At 30.7% G+C, this 24,020-nt stretch overlaps 1 protein-coding gene across 1 annotated transcript in view; it reads right to left on the reverse strand.

Annotated features, from left to right (window-relative positions):
- The window catches only part of LOC129938383 (limbic system-associated membrane protein-like), a 54,825-nt gene that overhangs the window by 10,208 nt on the left and 20,597 nt on the right, over positions 1–24,020 (reverse strand). The window contains exons 3-4 of the mRNA XM_056045910.1: positions 7,552–7,706; positions 227–437 (exon numbers count right to left, since the gene is read on the reverse strand). Of these exons, the coding sequence (XP_055901885.1) occupies positions 227–437; positions 7,552–7,706 (366 nt within the window). The remainder of the gene's footprint in view (positions 1–226; positions 438–7,551; positions 7,707–24,020) is intronic.

The following is a 24,020-nucleotide window of genomic DNA, read 5'->3' on the forward strand; positions in this document are numbered from 1 at the left end:
GAGATTATCTTTTTCGCATAATTGTAAACAATATTTGTGTCACGGTTATAAAAATTGAGATTCAAGCTTTCAACTTCCCACTGAAAAAGTTAAAGTTCTATTCCTCTCCCAACACAGGTTAGGTTTAAAATTAAAATAATTTTGAGCCCCATGGATACCTACAGAAATGTCTTGTTTTCAATTTTCTAAAACTTTATTTATGAAAAAAAAAACTTTTTAAACTTACCAACAACATTTAGTCGAAAGCCTTGACTTATTTTTGGTTCTGTTGAAACCTGACACTCATACGTTCCAGAATCTCTTGGCTGTGGAGATGATATCCTTAAAGTCCATTCATCCGATCCTTCTGTATGCAACGACTGAAATCTTTGGTCATTCGTGTATGTTAGAATACCAACTGTTAAGATATGTAGGTCTCTTTTTCGTATCCACGAAACCTGTCAGATAAATATATATTTGAGTAAAAATGTTCCTCAAACTTATTTTATTATTTTAAACATACGAGTATATGTAACCATATATGTACATATGTACATATGTATTATAACTATAAAAAGGACATGAGGATATAAAGTCGAAAGAAAGAAAGTTTTTGAGTAAGCGGGTGTATGCAGTAAAAGTTTATCATAAGTTTGTATTTTCTCTCTTTTTGGTTTGATTTTTGGTTGAATATAAATCCTTGAAACTAGATTTTAAGATAAATTTCTTAAGAAATATTCAATGTTGGATTTTTTTTATTTCAATAGAATTTTCTTTTTTTGGTTTTTCAATTTTATGCAACATGACAAAATTTTTCAGGCATGAAATAGTAGAGAAACAGATGTGAGTAATGATAACTATGATGGTAAGTTGAACACAGTTTATTTAAAAAGAATCCTGACGATTTAAAATGCCTCTCTAAGAGTCAACACAACATTATTCCTTGGCCTGAAATTGCATTGCTCATACTCATAATTTTCCATTTTTGATTAACATGTCAGAATCATAATGTATGGTTCTACCAAAGAAATTCAACAAGTGTGAAAAGTTTTGGTTGAAGTGATATATGGAATAACAAAATGGAAGTAGGTAAATAATCTTCATACATATAATAATATCTACAAAGATTGTATCTTTAATTCTGGTATTAGGTTTGATTTACAGGCAAGTTTTATTGGTCATCTATTAATAGCGCATAAATACCAACAAAACGCTGCGTTCACAAATATATATTACCTTGAATTTATTTCTTAAATTTTGCATCATGGGAGTCTTTGCTTCGATTTATTTTGCATATTGAATTTAAACTTTCGTTTTTCATTTGAATTGAAATATTCATGAAACCATGGGTTAATAGGCTAAGATTGTATTTCAGTTTTGAATTTGTATGCGCATTCTTTTACGATCAAGTTATTAAATCAATCATAATGTTTATTTGTGGGTAAAAATAAAAATGTAATGTCATACTTATTTGATGATTTCTGATCAAATCACTTTGAAATGGAATTTTCTACTAGAACCAATGTACCGAATAAGGTTATCTAGAAAGGATAGCATATCTCATTTGATTCCTTATTTCTTTGTTTGTTTGAAATGTCTTCATTTTCGACATATTTCTTAATTTTGCTAAAAATTATTGTAAAGATTACAAAAAAGAGAATGGGAACAATGTTACAAAAGGTCAAGTGAAGACTTAGTATTACATAGAGCAAATATCAACCAACACACCCTCAAGTTTACTGCCAACAATCATTTGTTTTTCGCCTTCCCTAACTGACCACTTTTTTTCAGGTTTTAAACACTATGTACACCTCAATATTGTTAATATCTGCTGACTGATATTGATTTGTCAATACAAGACGGCTAAAATGTTTTCTTTATTCTTTGGCATGAGTTGAGTCTTAATGAAATTTATATTTTATACAAAATTAAATCTACACATAATTTTTAAATTTTTCGAAAAAAAAAATAATTTTTGTGTGGTCACTCGTTATAAATTGTAACCTTCTATTATAATATACTTTGCTGTCCAACTAGAGCTGAACTAAAGGGTGATTATAAAAAAGTTGGGTAACTTTGGAACGAAATTTGAGATTAAAATCAGTTCTAATGTTTTTTTTTTGTTATTTCGAATATCAACAATCTACATTTTAACAAATCAAAGTCTAAAATGAATAAATAAAAATAAACTTTAGATTAACAAAAAAAATAACGACTCACCATAGGACTGACGTGTTGACTGGTTTAGCACGTGTATAGACCACAAACATAGCCCAAATTTTGTTACATTTATGGTGGCAGTCAAACTGTGCGACGCACAACTAACTTATTACCAACATTAAAATTCAAAGTGGGATTTGACGTTGAATCGGCGATGTTTCGCACAAACTAAAAGAACTGAAATTGGCTGACTTAATAAAGGTCTTTCCATTGTTTTAAAATAAATTGTAATCTCAATAAAAAATAATAAGACTTTGCATAAACTAGTTGATGACATCGAGTTACCCACCTTTTCTATAATTCAAGTTATCTTGTTTAAAATTTAGTATTAATTCATTTCATGTAAACCAATTGTAAGACTGAAGCTTGTTCTACCTTAAAAGATATTGTATCTTACTGTGCAAGACTAAATAATATGTAATAAATACAAATACAATAACCATATTAAACTTTTTTCAATTTTCCGATTTTTAAAACAAACAAATATATACATGTACAATTGCCCTACCATTATTCTCATATCTCAATAAACATGTATCAAACGCTGGTATGAAACGCAAGTTATTTATTTTTAGCAACAGGGCCCTGTTTCACCAAACACTTTTCATTTTTCACTTTAAAATTTTGCGAAGTGCGTTTCGCCAAACGCAAATTTGCAAAATTCAAAGTCTGTTCTGAAAATTGAAAAGTTTTGTTCTTTTGTAAATTATTTGTTCTTCTATTTCCCTAAACAATAAACTTTGCAAATCATATTTAGAACTTCGGAAAAAAGAGTTTGTTTTGACAAGTTCTTAAAAACTAATAAAAAATGGAGGCTGGGATGCGATGCAATTTTTACCAAATTTGCGTACTATTTTTTGTAGATTTTATTTTTTTTTTTTAAAACGGACAGTTGTATTTTTATATAAAAATTACTGAATATCGAAAACAATATTTTTTGTGAAATAAAATAAGTTTGAATTCAATATTTTTAATTTTTGAAAAGCTATTTGAGTCGAAAGTAAATTTTTACCAAGTTTTAGTATTGTTTTTTTTTAGAGTTTTATTTTTTGTTAAAAAACTGTCAATTCGATTTTTTTTCAACATTTTATCGAATGTTGAAAACAATATTTCTTATAAGATAAAATTAGATTAAAGCCAATATCTACAATTTTTGAAAATATATTTACCAACATTTATAAATTTTTTTAGGTTTTTATTTTTTGTTAAAAAAAACTGTCAATTCGATTTTTCTCAAAATTTGTACTAATATTGAAAATAATAGTTCTTATAAGATAATATGAGTTTGAATCCTAAATTTCAAGTTTTTGAAAAGATATTTGAATCGATATTCAATTTTTAGCAACTTTGAGTAAAGTTTTTTTTTAGATTTTTATTTTTTATAAAAAAAAAACTGTCTATTCGATTTTTCTCAAATTTCAGATGTCAAAAACATTATTCTTCGTCGCACAAAGTTGTTTTGGAGATGAAATCAAATTTAAGTCGTAAAATTTCGGAGGTGACAAATTTTTTTTTCAGTTTTTTTGATTTATAAAAAACACCGTTAAATGGATTTTTTTTTCAAAAATATAATTTTTTGATATCACGTTACAATATATTATATAAAATTTAATTCAAGCCTCTAGCGTTTTTGGTTCGTAAGATATTTAGGGTTAACCAAAATTTTCACCTTTTTTTCAAACTGCTATGGTAAAAAAACCACCCACGCACTTTTCTTGAGAGCCCTTTCTGCATCTTTCTACCTTATTATCTGTATAACAAAATTTATTTGAAGTTGATATCTCTTCTGGTTCTTGAGCTATGGAAGACGAAAAAAACGTCGCGAACGTATGGTATGAACGTTCGGACTCTAGGGACCATGAAACGTCGAGAAATGTCAAAATTTTCAATTTGACAAATTTGACCAATTACAATAACTTTCTATGGGAAGTTAAAAAGGCTGCGATGTGACCCACACTGATAACTTCCCATCCTGTGTGTCGATTTTTCTTGCTTAAAAGTTTGTAGGTCTTCGTGTTGGGTTAAAAAAGTTGTCAGTTAAAATATTCTTAAAAATTTTAAACCTACCCACAAAATTTATCATATAAAGAAATAGTTAAGTTTAAAAATCCTTGTTTTGTTAAATAGATTTTTAGTCGAAAACAAATTTTTATCAATTTTAGTATCATGTCTTAATTTTTTACAAATTGGATGAATTTTTTTTTTTTTTTTTTTTTTTTTTATTGGATGAATGAAATTTATTTGAGAGATATCAAGAACAGAACAACAGTTTTAACCAAATTTGCGTACTATTTTTTATTAATTTTATTTTTGTATGAACAAACGGACTGTTGGATTTTTATTGAGAAATTACTGAATATCGAAAACAATATTTTCTGCGAAATAAAAAAGTTTAAAGACAATATTTTTAAATTTTAAAAAAGCTATTTGACTCGGAAGTAAATTTTTACCAAGTTTTAGTATTGTTTTTTTTTTAGGTTTTTACAGCCAATTAGATTTTTCTAAAAATGTTACTTAATGTTGACAGCAATATTTTTACAAAATAAAAGTAGTTTTAACCCTATATCTCAAAGTTTTGAAAAGATATTTGAATCGAAAATCAATTTTTACCAACTTTTCTTAAACTTTCTTTAAAGTTTTTTTTTTTTGTAAAAAAAAACTGTGAATTCGATTTTTCTTAAAATTTTACCGAATGTTAAAAACAATATTTCTTATAAGATCAAATAAGTTTGACGCCATAATTTCAAGTTTTTTAAAAAAATTTTGGGTCGAAATTCATATTTTATAAACTTTGAATAATGTTTTTTTAGGTTTTATTTTTTATAAAAAAAAAACTATAATTTCGATTTTTCTCAAAATTTTACCAGATGTTGAAATCTTTATTTTTTTTGCACAAAATTGTGTTGGAGATGAAATAATTTCTTATTCTTTCTTATAAACATTAAGTGGATTTTTTCCAAATATATACTGGTTTGATATCACGTAACAATATATAATATAAAATTAAATTCAAGTCTCTAGCATCATTGGTTGGTGAGATATTTAGGGTTAACTAAAATGTTCACCTTTTTTTTTTAAACTGCTATGGTAAAAAAAACCACCCACCCAATTTTTTAAGAGTCCTTTCTGCATTATTAAATGTTCATCAAGTGTCGAATATTATTGTTGATGAATTTCCTTCTTACATTTACATTTTTGGATAGGTACCTATTTTGCCAGTACAAAGTCTTAAAATTAAAGGTATCTGATACATATAAATACGTGTGAAAAATAAAATTGTATAGTTATGTCTAAACATCAGTCTTTTTTTTAATTTCAGAATTGAGGATTACATGATATCACAAATGTAAAATGTTCGAACTATCCTTTGGAACCGCTGAAGAAATAGAATAGAAGATCAGAACACCCGAAGCCTTGAGGATAGGTCAAGTGATTTGTTGAAGTGAACCTTTGCTTGTCCTGCCAATGATGGTAAGAATAGTATTTTGTGATTTTGAATGAATTCTCTTACGTGATTATATCATATAAATATTTAGCACACAATATTCACTTGTGTAATGTTGTTGGTGTTGTGTCCTTTTTTTTTTAATTTTTAATTTTATCTCTCACCTTCAGTTCATTCTATGATCAAAAATCATTTTCTAAGCAATGGCGAGTAAAATTTCGCTTTCTCCGTTTTTTTTTTTCAAGAAGCAAATAATTGGCAGACTAATGATATAAAGAAAATTTCGAGTATTCCATGTGTGCTTTGCGATTCTTTCGTATCTAAGTATCTTTAAATTGTTTTTAAGTTGTCAATTGTAGTTTACCTGCAAAACATAGTGTTATGCTCAAAATATCAACTTTAAAAAAAATTATTATACATAATAAATTCAAAGCTGTGTTTGCCCTAGAAAAAGGATCAAATAAGCCAAAGTTCCTCTATATGTATACAAGTACAAGTACATGTATACTGTACAATGTACATCCCGGAAGCAAAGTGCAAGCACGTTGTTAGTAAGAAGTGTAGCGAGGGACACGATATTATACTTGTGTTACTTGTCTCTGCTGTGCAGCACTGAGTGACATGTTCCAGTTAAGGTAAAATTTAGAATTTTCTTCCGCACCCAATCCAATAGCCTGATATCCTCAACACACATGTGGCTGCCAGGATGTCTTTTATATATTATTATACCTATACCTAGATATGCATATGTATGTTTGCCGTATAGTACATATTTCCCAAATGCCTTTCCTATATGCTGCAGTAGACAAACTAAAGGAATGACAAAAAAGGGATAATGTTATGGAGGTAAAGTTATATGTAGAGAAAGCTCTATAACGTTTATTGTTGAGAGACATGCAATTTTGTCAATTTGTCAATTTACGAACAAAAGAATAGAATTTGATGTGAGACTCGTCCTTGATGGCTATAGGTCCTTTCTGCTCTAAATAAAATTTCTCGGCTTTTAGCTTATATTATATATACGAGTAGGTATATAAGATTAGCTATGTGTGTGCTTTGCTTTTGCACAAATTTCATGCAGGAATGGGTTTTTAAAATGATGTCTTCTGAATGACGGAGACATCTTTTTTTGTTAAATTTATTTCTTATAAAATTGAAAAAATAAAATATCCTTCTCTTATGTCACCACATAAATTGACAGGAAAAAAATTGGAAAGAAAATTCTGATACAACAGTTTCCGTTTGTTAAACATCATTTATTTGAAGGTGAAATTGTTGTGGTCAAGGAAACCTCTGGTTTATAAATTGAGTGGCTTTGTGTCGAAAACGAAAGCAAACATCCCCTGGAGTTTTACTACACATACATCCATAGATATGTATTTTTATAGGAGTACATAATACGTTTATCCGAAGCCCTTATAGTGTTGTGCAATCAATAATTGTGCAATAGTCCAGTACAACAATAAACGATTTAGTAAAGTAATCCAACCAACCGACCGACCGGAGCATATGGTGTGGATATACATATATGCGCTATCTAAATATATATCTTTCCCTGCAAACACTAAAATACATACATTTATGTAACTATGTGTATAGATAGAGATCGTTGGAAACAGTTCGTGTGAAGAAAAGGCTATATTGGTTAATGGAAACTGTTGGCAGTTTCATTGTGAGATTTATCAATAGAAATTTATTGCATGCGATTTATACCATTGTCGGAAGTATATCGCTTTCGATTTTAACCAATTTCATTAAAAGTGCAGTCTTGAAAGTGCCATTTCACTCAACGTTCAAAATATCAACTATAAGGTCATATGTATTGAAGTACCTTATAACTTAATATATAGGATTGGGAATAATGTGTTTATAGTGAAGAGGTAAAAAAGTAAAAAAAACTAACTCACCGCTCTGTCACCTAAATTTCTCACTCGACAATGCAGCAAAGCTGATTGCCCCACTGTTGCTGTTACTTCTCTTCGTGTGGTATTATCAAAATATGGCTGGGAATATGGGGTTTCCCAGTAATGAGGTTGAACATCGCCGCATATTGATTTTGTTCCTGGAAAAAAGCAATTAGACATTTAATTTTGTTATTTTGTGATACTTGCGGTTGAATTAATTTTCACAATGTTTTGAATGTAAATTTAATTAGTTTTAGACAAATTTCAAATAAAAATAAATTCATTTTCAAATTAGTTCACCGTGCGAGTTAATTCTAAACTGTGGTTTTCGATTATCGGAAGTTTTGAAGAATTACATACAACCAACAAAATTTCAAACTTATTCAAAAAACATGAAACCAAATACACTCACTTCAATTTTCTAAGCCGAAAACTTTCCTTAAATTTCGAGTTTCGCCTAAATACAAAAGTAAAATTTAACCTTACCGAACCTAACCTAACCTAACCCAAACTAACCTATAACTGAACCATTAAACTATCCTCTCTTCCCCTTTGTGCACTCTTGCTGCTGTATATATGATGTGAAAACTCATTCTATTCCACTGGGGCGAGGTGACAATTCGAAAAAGGATGTTTCTGAATATTCTGTTCTGAATGTAACTGCGGTTTTCGAACTATATACGAATATAGTCTGTAAGTCAAAGTGACTGCAGAAATTACTCTACCGTACAAACTAGAAACAAGTCTTGTATTTAATTTGCAAGCACTGAGTAGAGTTTAGAGGTAAATGTTGATGGTTTTTGAGCAAAATGTTTGACTAAATTAATGGATATGGGTACATAAATGTATACATTTATGTATATCGTATATGATTGTTTGTAGGAAGGGTTGACTCTATAGTATCAATGCCGGTAGGGGATAAAGTTTACTTTATAGCAAAAGAGAATTATTGTGCCATGATCATGAGCATTGAAGTTTGTCCCATTTAAATCAATATGAGTGTGTGACTTTCGTAATAAGTTGTGTGAAGAGAATTATTCTAAGTTTTGTGAATTGAACGAGTTAAGAAAAACAATTATTCGAAAAGTGGGTGAATGCTGGGTTGGTGTTGAAGTAAGTTTTTAAAAGAGAGTCAGTATCTTCACATTGAATTCTTTTTGAAGAAGTGCTATTAGAAGTGCTGTTTTAATAATATTTTGTCTCGGCACTTTAAACAGTGATATACAAATTTTAAATATGAACAAATTACTTACTTACTCGAACTCTTCAGCGCTGAAAAAAGTGAAAAGGATGATCTTTGAGTCTGAACTAGTGGTTTTTATCTTGAGGAATTTGATACGAAATTAACGCAAGGAAGCAATAAAGTGTACTTTAAATGGGTCTCTCTAAAATGGTAGTTGATGTATCGGAGATAGTCATTTTTAACTTGTTTGACAAAATCTTAAATGGTCCTTTTTATTCTTCGTTCTTAAGTTACAAATTTGTGAACATATATGATTTAATCCAGTGGAAAAAAATTATAAGACTTTGGTACGGAATTTTTTGAATTATTTAAAGTGGCATGATATATAGATTTTTAGTTTTCTCGAAATATTTGAATTCATATAATGAACAAGGACGGTTTCAGACTTTTAATGGGGGGGGGGGGGGTTATAGGAAAAATCAGATATACTTAAAATCAAGATAAGTTTTTTGAAATCACTCTGTAAAAAAGGTGGCAAAATTAAAATGGCAAAATGTGTAACTTTACTTAACATTTACATATTTTAAAGCCTAAAATAGCAACTTTAGTTATTACAGTTTTTTTTTAAACCCTGTTGGTATACCAAATCGTTGTATACCATGTATACATGTTAGAAATCATTTTGAAACATAACTTTTTTTTTTTCAAATATAATATACCTATAAAATAAATGCGAAGCAAAAAAAAACTTGAAAATTGGAGAAGGAAAAATGTTTGTTTCTAAAAAAAATGCCTCTAAAAATTAAAAACGGTCCAACTAAGGCATGAAAATAAGTTAAGAAAAAAACTAGTGGATGGCACTCACAATTTACACAATATACTTGAAGCCTCTTTATTATATTAAATAATTTAATATATTATATAATATATATCAAACGTTTGTTAGGGTTTTTATAAATGTCACTTTTGCTGCTTTTAGGATATTCATATTCTTGAAATTCCTGTTTCAATCTCAATTCTAGAGCATCAAATCAAATTAATCTCAAAAAGTAGATATCTTTAATTAATTAAGATCTAAAAAATGCTTTCATATTTAACAATTTGTATAATCAGTTTGTATGTGTAAAAACACTTTTAGAAATCCTAACACTCAGACTCTGTGAGTCAAAAAAAATAAGATAGGTATAAATAAAAACGTGTTTCAGGAACTTCAGTTTGAGTTAACAATAAAAAAAATGTCGTTTTCTCAAAATACAATATAACATTTCAAGGATTCTTTTTAAGAATCTCACTATTTGTTCTTTCTCTCAGAAAAGATCTTATTAAAATTATGTAAAGCATAACTCAACCTTTAAGATTATAACAAATATTTTAAAGTTGTGTTTGACACTACACAAAAAATCTGCAAATGAAATCTTTGCTTTTGTGGTACAACAAAACTGTATGAGCTTTATGACTTATGTATGTGACTCCAATGGATTCTCCATTATTTAAAAGTTGATGAATTTTTCATGACCCGTACGACCCCCCACCCCCATGATCCACCTTTGACATACACAAAATCTAGAGTGAGGCCATTACTCACTTTTCAAAATTCAGCTTTGCTTTAGAATTTAAGTTTAAAATTTAACTATTGTGAAACATATCTCCAAAAATATTGGGCTTACACCAATTGAGTAAAATAAAGAGAAATAATTGTTTTTAGTTAAAACACTTCAAAATTGTTAAAAACTTTGGTAATAAGTTCTTGAATTAAAATATTATTAAGGTTTGGTATTTGGACGTAGAAAATTTAAATAATAAATAATCTCATTCAAATTTGTTGAAATATTTAAGTGAAGTAAAAAAGTCATTAGAATCGAAAATCAGTATGAGCCTGATAGATGTCTTAAAAACTGATTTACATTGAATGAAAAAAGTATGAAAGACGTAAAAAGAATATTTTAAAATTAAGAAATAATTCAAGGGTTCGAAATTGTCCAGGCTAAACCTCTTATTTTTTCAATTATTTGACAGATTCTGATTTGGAACGCCATCCATAGACTAAAATCTGCTTTAGTTTGAAGTAAAATCTACTCACAAATGTTGAATCCAAATAACTTCCTTATCTTCTCGTCCTCGTATCAGGATAAAACATGCATACAACATTAGACATGTATGAAGAGCTCTTAAATTCCCCTCGGAGCCTTATGATGGCTTCATGAAACCTTTGAATCTTTTATAAAAAAATTCGTTCAAATAAAACCAACCATCAAATGGTTTTTCTTTCAATTCGTATTTAACTGATAATTTTATAGAACATGAGTTTTCTTTTTTATTTACAAATACATATTTCCCAAGTATATTTAAGACTTTTTCCTTTCTATTTTTCTAATAGAAATGAAAAATAGATAAAACATAAATTATATATACTCGTATATGTTCGTGTACAATGCTGTTGATTTATAAAAGCAAAATCATAGTCTACCCTACTTACTTCTTCATATCCATCATAATATAAGCTCTCTCAATCAACCACTTTATGGAAAATTCTAACACACATACATGCATATTTATATATAGTCTGCAGGATGTACTTAGATACTTGCTCATATCTGTCAGTCAGAATGTGTTTATGATTCCCCATTTTGTCTTTCATAAATATTAAAATAACACTTTACGCGTGAATAGATATCTGATTGGATCATAAAAAAATATGAAATACACTGAATCGCGGCGGGGTAGTTGGGGGAAGGAAGTAGAAGAAGATGAAAAAGGAAGTTTTTTTTCTCTCAACGCGCATTTAGTGTCTAAGTAAACTCAAGATCAACTCAAGTGTATCCTTCAAATTTCCACTTTTGTCAATCAAGTGCGTACGACCAGAAGTCATTTTTCTTATTTTTTCTTTCGTTTTATTATTTTATGTTTGTATCTCATATAACAAGGGAAGAAAAAGGAAAAATACAGAAAAAAGAAAAATGAAAATAAAAATAATCTACTGCTAAATGAAGAATGTTGATGGTGATGGATGTATCTTTCAGATACTTACTGATTGTAAGAGCTGGGTAGATGTAACTATACTTGTATTTGGTTGTTATCCTTGGAAAATATTGTCAAAGGTCGTTGTTTCCAAAAGAAACAAGGACACCACTAGATAAACACTCGCACTAAACACTTTGAGTGTTCTTTTTGTTGTTGTTGACAGAAACCATATTTAGGTGAAGGCCTTGAATTTTCTACTTTAGATTTTGAATATTTCTTAGAAATATAAAAATAAGTACCTAAGTATTTCCTGTATTTTCTGCCAAACAATAAACTTCCAAATGCGAATTTAAGAAAAGAATATCATTGTATTGGTTGAAGCAATTAAAATACAATTTAATTAATTGAAATTAAGGATAATATTAAATAAAAGGAATTAAAATCGAATAGAAAATCAATCGTATCAAATAAAATTAATTTGAATTTAATATCTTTTTTCGATTTCTAGTTGTATAAACTTTTTTTTAAATTATAAAAATATTTCTTTCTATAATTATCTGTAAAACAACATTTATTTGCCATCTGTTGATGTTAATTGTTCCCTTAAGACCTTAAGAAGATATTTTCAAAATAATTATCCAAAATTCTTAAAAAATAAACTTATGTGTGTCAAATTAAAAAATATTAAAACAAGTTTCTGTTAAGTGTATAAATAAGTATACTTCCACCTTTAGTTTAAATCAATTCGTAAATAAGTTTCAGTATGAATTATAGAGCCTTTTAATATAGTTAACTTCACGCTAACTTAATTGCACAAATTAAGAATTTTTTGTCTAAAGTAAAGTTAATGAAGAAGTGCACATCGTATTCCTCTGTGTAAGCTTTTACTATGCGCACCGAGTGAAAGGGCGGGTTATCATGTTGGTAGGTCAAATATATGGGTCCAAAAATGTTAGAATATTTAGGAAAAGTTCTTTCCGAAATTGCCTTATGACCAATTGAAGTCATTGTTGATGTAACTGTTCCATAATAACTGACAGCTTTTCATATCACAAAATCTCCTTCATGATAAAGCTATAAACACCTTTTTATTTTTTTTTAAATTCTGAAAATAAAAGTTGGATTCGTCAGCGTCATCAAAATTAAAGTGTTTTTCGGCAAGAAAAAAAAAACAATTTGATGCTATTCTTTTTCCAGCATTCATGTAAAGCGGGTTTATAATACAAATTCATAGATCTGTGAAGTATCTTGCGTTTAAACCGACATTTTGTTTTATGTTTGCCAGAGATTCAGAAGAATCTGATACGCGCCTAAAAATTCCTAGCCTTTAAGCGTTGTTATTACCCTTCACGTTTTTTCTGTACGAATATTTATTGTTTATGTAAGAATAAAAACCATTACAAATTCTGATAAGGTTTTGATTTCTAATTAAATCGATTAAAGGATTTTAAACACTCGTTTTTTCTTAAAAGTTTAGATTAATAACTGAAATTCACTGAAACTACTCACATTGTTGATTTAAAATGCCCAGTGCTTGAAAACGCTCATACAAAACCATTTGTCTTCTTACATCTCCACTTGAAAAAAACGTCTACTTTACATACAAAAAAGCAAGTGGAAAATGCTTAACATATTTTTTCTTAACATCTTAAGGGAATAATTGGCATCAACAGGTACAACAAAAACCGTCCATATTTGATAAAATAAATGTGAAAATTTTTTTTTAAATGTTTGTGAGTATTCCGTTAAGGCAGTATACAATAACAGCTTTTACGCTTTTTGTGTTTTACTTTAACTTCTTCAAAAATGTTCTTCTCAAAGGATCACAAAAAAACCAAAGTTCGAAAATAACTGCGCAATGACCGTGATATGCCAGAATTCAACGAAACACACCTTTTAAAATCACCTTTGTCATCATGTCAACAATATAGACGGATTTTTTTTTTATTTTTTTGGCAACTGGCGACAAGAGACAATTTTCAGGCATTTATTCAAATCAACTATATCGTATAGACCTTCATATCCTTTGACAGCGCTTTGTTTATTTTTTGGCAGACATTCAACTGTCATCCAGTAAAAATATAATTCCTTGAAATGTCGCCTTGTTAAACAGAAAGATTTCATTTGATTTGACTTTGATAAACACAATCTGCAGTATAGTGACACATATCTGCACACATACATATGTGCAAAGCAATTGAAGCACAGGAGTTAGAAAACCGACCCAATTACAAGTGGAGCATAATGCAGTCAGCCAGCTTCAGACTCAGTGACTCAGTCCTTCAATACCAATAGGATGACGGAATCTATAATGAATTTCGAAGTTATCTTTTTCTTATTTCTGATTTCAACACTAGATCAATATTGTGCCTGAGCTATGCATTTATATACACTCGCATCTCCTTGCTTTTGACACAGATTTTATGGAAAATTCCTTTTTCTCCTTTGAAGCATGTGAAGAATGTTGTCTTTGTGAAAGTTCCATTGTGATGTGCAAAGTTGTATAAAATATTTCTGAGAAAACAACAACACGTTCGCAAGTAAAAATTGAAAATCATTCACGCAACTTTTGTAATGCAAAATCATTTGATACCACAAAGAGGATTCTACAGACATATCATCGTCAAGGAACACTCTTATGCGCGAGATAGAGAAAAACAAGGCGAAAAAGCTTTTGTTGTGTGGCTTAAGGTGAGAGCCTTTTTTACTTTCAAAAAAGAGAATTCTGCTGACTTACAACGTGGTGTTTTTTAGTTGTTGTCCTAGGTGCTAAAAAAATACAAAATTATGTAGACGAAAGGATAGTTCCAGGACTTTTTTTCCTTCCTAAGTTTCATCACCGAGCCCATATAGATTTTTTGTTTGTAAAATATTCCACTCTGTTTGACAACAAACACAAAATTGATAAATAAAATAAAATCGATAAATAAATTATTCCGGTTCGATAGGTCTTCTAGTTTTCATATTTTGTCTATGTTGAGCTACTACCGGTCGGTGTAGGGCTAAGCTTAATATGCCCGGCCCAGCCAACAAGGATGTATGCTTTATATGTATAGGTACAATGTCAAAATAAGGCGCAGGCAAGCGTATTTTTTATTCTATTCATAACAAATTTCTTCACTTTTTATGACATCCTAGTTGAAGTTTTTTTTCGACTTTAGTCTTATTTTCTTAGTGTTTTAGGCTTCGTTGGATGATAAAATATAATAATAAAAATATAAAAATTATGTATGTATGTGTGTGTTTTTGACATCATCGTTTCTTGTTATGACAGATTGTCATGGAACAAGATGCCAAGTTTGGTAATCGTAGAAAATTTTGTTTGTTTGTCTTGTTCTCATCAATATTCGATGGGCAAAAGTCATTTCCATGAAACTTTCTTCGGATGTATGTATGTTTTTTTGTGTAATAGTAAATTGATGCGGAAAATTTTTTTAATCTAATTTGTGTTTGTGTGTGTTTGTTTTGCTAGAAAGAAAAAGAAATCTAATCAAATTATTTTTTAATTTGAGCAGAAGGTGGATGAATTTGTATATTTTAAAGTCGAGGAGAAATTTACAAAAATACTTGCTTATAGAAGAAGAACGAAGGACAGCTTAATTTATTATACAATGTCTACTTTCATTAATATTCTTTTTTTATTAAAATAAAATAATTTCATAAAATTAACATATAAAAGCCACGAAAAAGTGATATAGGTTTAGTCAAGACCAGAAATAATTGTAAGGGAGGAATATTACTTTGGCAAAAAAGAAAAAAACATCCAACTTGCCCAACAATAAATATATATACAAATATTTTGTTTCAATATAAGACTAAATGTAATAATTGCATATTAATACGTTTTCTGTTTTATTGAGACTTTAAATCAATTTTTATTTTTGGTAGGATTTGTTTTTGATTGTAAAAAACAATTATCAACTGATTTTTGTATTCAATAACCGTTTTGATAGAACGACCATGTTTTAAGTCAATATCTTTGTTTGTTTCCAAGATATTCGAGCAGAAAATATACTTTAACCAATGGAGTAGTATTGTTTGTAGGTTTTAGTTTTTGTAAAAAAAGCTGTGGAGTGGATTCTATTTTTGTACGAATGTTTTCAGATGTCGAAACGTTTTTTGTAGCATAAAATCATTCTGGGATAAAATAATTTGTTGTTCAAAAATATATAAAAGTCAAGTTTTTTCACTCATTTTATGTTTATTCTTGTCAAGCCCCAATGCGTGAATAAATTCGACTGGAATCGCTATTTGGGGTGAAAAAATAAAACCTTTTTTTAACTTGCAATTTTTAAAAAAATCCAACCACTGATTATATTTATTATTTTATTGGATTAAAATCTACCTTTCTAACCGTTCAATACAGTTGTCTGAAATTCATAAAATAAATGCTGGTGTTCCCAGGGCTCTGTTTTGTCTCCTACTCTCTTCCTTATATTCAAAAATGATCTTTTGTTTGCCACTTCTAATCCATTAAACTGTTTCGCTGATGACAGTACCCTCAGCTTTTCATATTTGTTTCTAGATTCACATCCTTGTCCTTCAGATGTGGAACTTAAACGGCAGCGTATGATAAGCTCATTAAATTCTAATCTTGACTTCATTGAACAAAAAGGAATCAAAAACAGTGTAGAATTTATGGCTGAAACACAAACACGCTTCAGGTTCGGCTTTGCCTGACAATTACTAGTTCAGCCATAGAAATTCAATGCATGCTATCACAAGGAGCTTCGACCTCACGTTTCGTTTGACAATCGTAAAGAAAAGAACGAAATATAATGTAATTTGACTCCAAACTAAAGCTCTAGTTCAATTATCTGAACATTTGCTTTGTCTGACAGCTCAACAGCTGTAAAAAAATGCCGACAAACAAAATATTTGCTTTTTGGAGGGACGAAATAATAGAAATGTCATTCAAAGCAACTTCGAAGCAGGCCCACCGTAACGCAGACGAAACCGAAGCTGAAGCGTGTTTGTGATTCAGCCATTAATGCTTCGAAAACTCAATTATGTCTCCGGTCGTTAAAGTGTAACCTATCCCCAATGCCGCTATCCATTAGCGACACTTGCATCCAAGACTTTCAGTACTTGCTATGTGTATCATAGATCACCTCTTTTGGAATGATCACATATTCGATATTGTCCGACTGTGAAAGAAATTTTTCCGCCATTCTGATCTGCCAAGCCATCATTCGTCCCTAACTTAAATGTAACTCGCATATTTGGGCAGGAACCCCTAAAACAAGTTTAAGTATTTTGGACGGGATCCAAAAAAGGGCTTTGAAAATGATAGGCGATAGAACTATAACCGAAACAATTACTTCACTCGAACACCTTCGCAATTTTTCATATCTTTTGTTGTTCTACCGATATTTTTAATTGCCCCCCTCAAACAATTTAGCCGTAATACTTATACTTCTATTGATGCACATCAGTTTAACCTTGAGCTCAATTTCGGAGGTACTGTCACATGTTAAGGGTATTAATAACCCCTTGAGAGTAAAAAAATTATTGGAGTCGTTATCTCTGCTAGTTCTTGAGATATAGGCTTCCGTATAAGATACATGCATACACATGCGAACAGAGACATCTCCTTTAAGCTATGTATTTAAGTCCTAGGTTCGAACTGTACTAATTATAATAACTTCCAATGCGAAACAAAAAATGGTAAGGTGTAAGTTTCTATGCATTATGGCGTGATTTTTATTTTTATTGAAATTTATCAGCCAACTATAACGTCAACTACGCACCACAATCTTTGCTTGTAACACGAGGGCGCATAGTACATTTGACGAGACAGTATTGCCCATACTGTACCGGAGATGTGGCAATGCTACTTGTTTTTCCCAATATAATTTATGGCGTGCTAAACGATGCCCTTATTGGATTACTGTCAATAGTGCATGGGTATAACTACTGTATCGAAATTTTTCTACAAAATTAATAAAACGAAAATAAATTTGCTTACTTGTAAGACGAACGGTGATTATAAATAATAAACAGTATAAAAACAGTCCGACTGAAATGTAAACAATTATTTCTGTTAATTTTTTTGAAATTGTAAGTACTCAGATTGAATCAAATATATTAAGTATGTAACCATAAGGGACATGCCGCCAGTCAGTATGGGCCTGACTCTAATACTGGCATTGGCGTATCGGCTATAACTATTGTCGCCGTTACTATTCTCAGTATGGCCAAATTAACTATGCTGACAACTTTTTATCCAATGGAAATTTTATAAACCATATAGTATTGCGTCCACACCCATACTGACATTGTAATATTAGCAATGTATTTCTTTCCGTGTGTGCGAATCTTTCCTTTTTTTCTTATGCTCACATTGTTCCATGGCATATTTTTTCTGTTAATAAGAAACACCATTTAACTTCATTTGTTTGTATGAAGCCGTTTTGTTCGTATTTTAAATGTCATTATTTTGAGGGGGTTTCTAATAAAATCAATAAAAAAAATACTTTGTTGAGGAATTTTATAAAATTGGACCTGAAATTAATGAATACTTTAAAATTATTTTTAAAATAAATATTTCGGTGTTATCAGCGAGCACCTCTTCCTTGTTAAGCATTTGTAAGAAAAGTAATTTAAGGAATTTCGGGTGACTTTACCTGTGGCGTGATGATTAAAGCGGACTGAAATGCCAAAAGGTCCTAGTTTCAATCCCTGCCTGCATCACCTAAAGTTTGTTTTCAAGGGTACTACCTCTTTCAGGAAATTGAAAAAACCTCTTCGAGTTATAGTTGCGAGTTGTAAATAACTACACTGCCGCTCATCTGAATAGGTTCACAAATATTTTCACCACACTGATGGCCTAACTTCATATGTATTGGAATGACACATCTTTTTTATACATATAATGAAAAAGCATCATTATGTGCTTGTTTTGGTGGAAATAAATTTGTCTTAAATCTTACCTTTATTCTCCCACGGTAGCTAAACTAAATGTTGTCATAAAAACACGCATTTTTTTGGCTCATCTGAATAGGTTCAACGGATGAAATGGAATAAAACAATACAAATTATTTGAACTCCATCAATTAATTTACCCTTTTCTATTGTATGATTATTTAACAATAGGTAATAATTGAGTGTTGCCACCTCTTTTTAATATAAATTCTCGTAAATTCGATTCGGAATGGAACTATACAATTTTTGCAGGTATTGAAGCGAAATTTCTGACCAGGCTTTTTTAATGGCTGCGATTAATGACTTTTTGTCTTTAAACTGCCCCTCTGACTTTAATAATTTACCTAAGAGAAGTCCCCACACATTCTCTATAATGTTAAGGTGAGGGGATTATAGGGGCCACACCAGCATCTCCACATTTTGGCTCTGTATCCACTGCCTTACTGTCCTCGCTGTATGGGTAGGGGCATTATCATGTTGGGATGTCCACGATATTGGTCCAAAGAGATAAGAAATCTGTGGGAAGGTCTTTTTTTAACACACCTTTATAAGAATTTGCGTTCATTCGCGATGTAACAAATTAAAGCTTTCAGCCTCCGTAGAAGAAAATAGTTCCCCACACCACAACTATACAGCCGACTTAAATAATGCTACCCTTTGCGAAGGTTTTAAAAGTAATAATTACAGCCGTCACGGCCCTCTAAATTTAACTTTTCTTATTTTAAAATATCACTTTTTCCACTCTGACTTCCACGACATGAATTTCTTAAAGAATTGGAGACGATTTTCTTTCCTAGATTCGTTAAGTAGTGGTTTTTTTCTGATTTTTTTGTATGGTTTTTATTTTTATTTTTGACGCGAAATCATAAGAATAAGGCCTTTCATGTTTTTTTCCATAATTTTGGATATATCGCAAGTAACTGCCTACCAAATTTTGTCTCCTTTTGAATTTCTTTGCTATAAGTCGTTGGCTTAGGCCTGATACCCGAAATGATTTTATTTTGCCTTTTTCTTCCTCGCTTTAAGACACATTGTTTTCCTCCCAAAACAAGCACTCTCTTTCATTACATATATAAAAAAGATGTCTCATTGCCATACATATGAAGAGAGACCAACAGTGAGGTGAAAATATCTATTAACCTATTTAGATGAGCGGTAGTGTAGGTTCCTGGTTCTCTACTAGCTGCTGCACAGCCTAGTTTATTGATTAGTTTGTAATGTTTGAAGAATAAAGCTCAACTCAACTGAAGCATTATATCATAAATAATCATATATAATTATTTGAGATAACATTTGATGAATCTTTTTTTTACACCTCACAATTCGAAAATGTAATTAGTTGATTTTATTTGTTTGTATTCATTGAGACATATTTAATCAGTTTTTCAGTTACAATAATATTAATTTTTGATCGACTTAAGATATGTCTGAGCTAGTTAAAATTGTTTAAGTTTTGTTTAATTCAAATTCATTGTATAACGTTTTCTTGATCTAGAAATATATTGTTCTTATTTTAGTTGCTTGCTCCCGACAACTACAGCTGCTTTGCTCTTTACTGGCTGATAATAAGTTACAGACTAGGACTAAAACTAAGCTTACAACTAAATAAAACCAAACTAAACTAATAGATTAAGGCACGGGCAAAGAACCTAGAATAATCTTTTGACTACCCTGAGTTCAGCAGTTGACTGATCCTTGACGCACTTCCGGATAAGAATAAGACTAGTCTCATTGCTATCTATTACATTATTATAGAATACTCTGGCGATTAAACTTCAAGGTTGTATGCTAATAACGTTTGTGCATATAACTTTTGTAAATCAAACTATATAATTCAAAGGAGATGCATTTTCATAGAATGGAAATCGACCCGAAGTTGTGTCTGGTCTTAAAAGAGCGATTGACCCTTCGTTGGGACAATTAAACGGTGAAAGGTAAAAGTTGTCATTAACACTGTCAGTGGTGTTCCTATAAGTGGGTTTGAATGAGAGATTGTGTGCTCTATCCTTTTCAAAAATAGGTCTGTTTGGTACTGCATGAAGGGTGTTACTTGTGTTGCGTCGTAGATTGTTTTTTTGGGATACAATTTTTTATTTGGTCCTCAGCATCGTCGCAGGATCTGTCGTTCAAATTTCTCCACTTCTTTGGCAACTGTTGGTGGTTGGTTAACCAAGTGCAGAATCCGTACGTAAGAATGGGTCTTATTAATGTCTTATACACTAGAAATTTGGTATTCTTTTGCAAGAATTACGAGTTAATTAGTATTTTCACTGAACCAGTTGTCATTTTTGCCTTTTTTATAATCATCCTACCATGTTTATTAAAGAGGAATCGGTTTTGAAAATTGATGCCAAAAATTGATGTTTCCGAACGTATTGTATTTCGCATTTCTAAAACAAGTCAATCCACATTTTCTAAGGTTAATTTTTAGTCTCCATTTCTTAAAATCATTTTCCACAAGTGGTACTCCTTGCTTTATTTTATCAATAAATACAAATACAATTGAGTTATCAGTAAAGTTAATAGAACCCGGTTAATGTGATGTGGGATATAAAAGAAGGAAATAATGCAAGAAGATATTAAACAAAAGTGGGTATAAAATAGACCCTTAAGCGACGCCTGTATTAACGGGAAAAAAAGTGTGTGTTCAGAACATTTATATATTGAAGAAGTTCTGTCAGTGAAAAAATTTAATATATACTTAATGAGCCAATTCGGAAAATTCAGTTGGATCAGTTTAAAAACTAGGCCAAAGTGCCAAAGCCAATCGAATGCTTTTTCTAGGTCAATATCCAAGACTCTTTACACGTTTTATTCCTTAGATTGTGAACTGCTTTATCTTAAAAAGAAGCAATGCATGTTCAGTGGAGTTGCCTTTTTTAAAACCAAATTGGTTTCTGGGAATTATGTTTTTATCTTCGCAGAACGTTTTGAAGGGATTAGCTAGCAACCATTCAAAAAGCCTACCAATGTTTTAGAGAAGCGAGATCGGTCGAAATCTGTTAACCTCTCGACTCTTCTTTTCCTTTGATATTGTCAAGATCTTTGCTGTTTCCATGATGTCGGAAAGTAACTATTATTAATGCACTGCTTAAAAACAATTGATAACAGAATGTCCAGGGAAAATGGGCATTTTTTAAATAAAATTTGAAATGTCATTACCTGTTGACGTTTTGCTATAAAGCGATGATCTATAAAAATTGACAATAATTGGAAAAGTGAAGAGTAATGGTTCTGGAGAACAGACGATGTAATCTGATGAAAATGTTGTAAAAGTTTCAGAATTGGTTTCTCTAAACAAATTTGCGATGTAGATCACTTTATTTTCAAAATTAGGGTCATCTGTTGCTATTTCGAAATATTTAGTGGAGTAAAAGTCCTTAAATGAACTTATCTTGGGCTGAGTGTCGACAAATTCTTGCCTGTTGTATAGAAGATTCTGATGGGGAATATCAATCCATTAAAATTTGCCCCACGTGACTATCAATTTCTTTAAAAGCATAGGGTTAAGGCGCAATTTTACTCACTCTAGATTTAAAGGAATTATTAGGATCTAGGTTTACATTTTCCTTAATAATTTTACTTATGCACTGAATTTTTGATTGAAGCTCACCATATTCGGCATTTTCTCTATTGAGATAAGGATGGTAAAGTGTTTTGAGTTGTCTAAGCCATAATGTAAGTAGATCAATAAGTTTCCTTGTAAGTTCTGAAATACATTTAAATTTATGGTTATTCGTGTATATTAGTTAAAAGTGACCATCAACACCTGACATTATTGTTGAATTTAAAGTGTTGATAATAGAGTCAATCTCTGAATTTGATACGTTTTGCTCGTTTGGCAGAATGAGAGAAGACCACTAGTCGTGAAGACTAATTTGGAATGCCCTCCAGTTAGTGTTTTTGAAGCTTCTTTATGTCTGTAACGGCATCATATTAGGAGTAGAATCATCAAGGGCAACTTGAAAAGAAACTCCGAAATGGTCAGAGATTGTTGCAAAGGTCCTACAGAATCCGGATATCAAAGTACTATTAGGTGAACGAGCAGTGTTCACAGTTGAGGATAGCTTACATTAAGCATCAATCTACAAAAATAGGGTCGTGAATCTTTCCAAGTCATGCAAAAGTCAAATACAATTTTCAAAACAAATAACAGTTAATTAAAATGATATATTTATTTATTCAAATCTCATCAAATACTGCATAATCTTGCATTCTACTCTTGTTCTATAATTTCATATTTTCCATCTTCAATCGAAGAGCTTAAGCAATTCTATTTACGAGCATAGTATTGTTTGAACAGCTTACTTTTGTATTTTATACTGGCCCAAGTAACGGTTCCTTGTTTCTAGTTTAAGAAAATATTTCAATACTTTTCTGATGGATGCTGCAGCTTCTGCTTTTGAAATACGTTAAGGTATAAAGTAACCAATACAAATTGTAAAATTGGAATTCTTCATAATACCAACAACAACTACAAGCTCAAAGAACCTTATACCAATATGAAAACGAGATTGTAACAACTGAAGAAAAGGAATCATTTCAAGTAACTCAACTTATACGTTATATGGTATAGGTATAAGGAATATTTACCTGAAAATCTACTTCGAAAAAGCTTCTGTTTGAACACTAAAATTGAACGTTGAATGTTGAAAAACCAGCTTAAGGGATAAATGTACCCTATACGTACAGGAATACACACAAACAAGCAACAATACAAACTTAAACAAAAAAAATCACACTTACAAAACGCGTCTCGATTGCAATTTTGCACTTGTTGGGTGCATTTTCAAAATAACCCTTTGGAACACTCGCCTTGTTCGTTGTTTTCGACCTCCCTCATCGTGTTCGTGTTTCTTGCTTTCCTTCACCTTCATCGGTTGATATAACTTCAATATAGTACACGTAATGCTGTCAAAATTGTGGTAAATGTGCAAAGCGCCATAAAGAGCAGAACAAATGTTTGAAACTGTAAAATTGAGCGGCCTTCCCTCTGCGTTTCTCTTTTCTAAAACCCTCTTCAACTATTATTATGGTCTATGCTCTATGGTGTGTTATGTGTATACTTAGGTATAGGAACCTTCTTGTACATGTAGCAATATATAGAGGGGAATACTAACAGTATGGTTGGAAGGCTCGAGGCGAAATCTCACTGCATTGTTCTGCGAAAGGGTTCAGGGTTATAGTGGGGACATGCTTCAGTTTAATGGGGTTGCTGCTTCTGGATCCTTTTTGAAAAGCTATGAATGCCAAAGCGGCTACTTGTGGTGGATTCCTTCGTTTCAAATTTTTGTTTTTCTTTTTTATTTTTGTGTTTCCATCCTTTTCCTTGCTCCAACATGCACTATTATTGTGGTTTGGTTGGGTTTTCTTCTCACTGGAATATTGGTGGGCATACGGAGAG

Source organism: Eupeodes corollae, chromosome 1, assembly GCF_945859685.1.
Source record: "Eupeodes corollae chromosome 1, idEupCoro1.1, whole genome shotgun sequence".
NCBI classification, from domain to species: domain Eukaryota; kingdom Metazoa; phylum Arthropoda; class Insecta; order Diptera; family Syrphidae; genus Eupeodes; species Eupeodes corollae.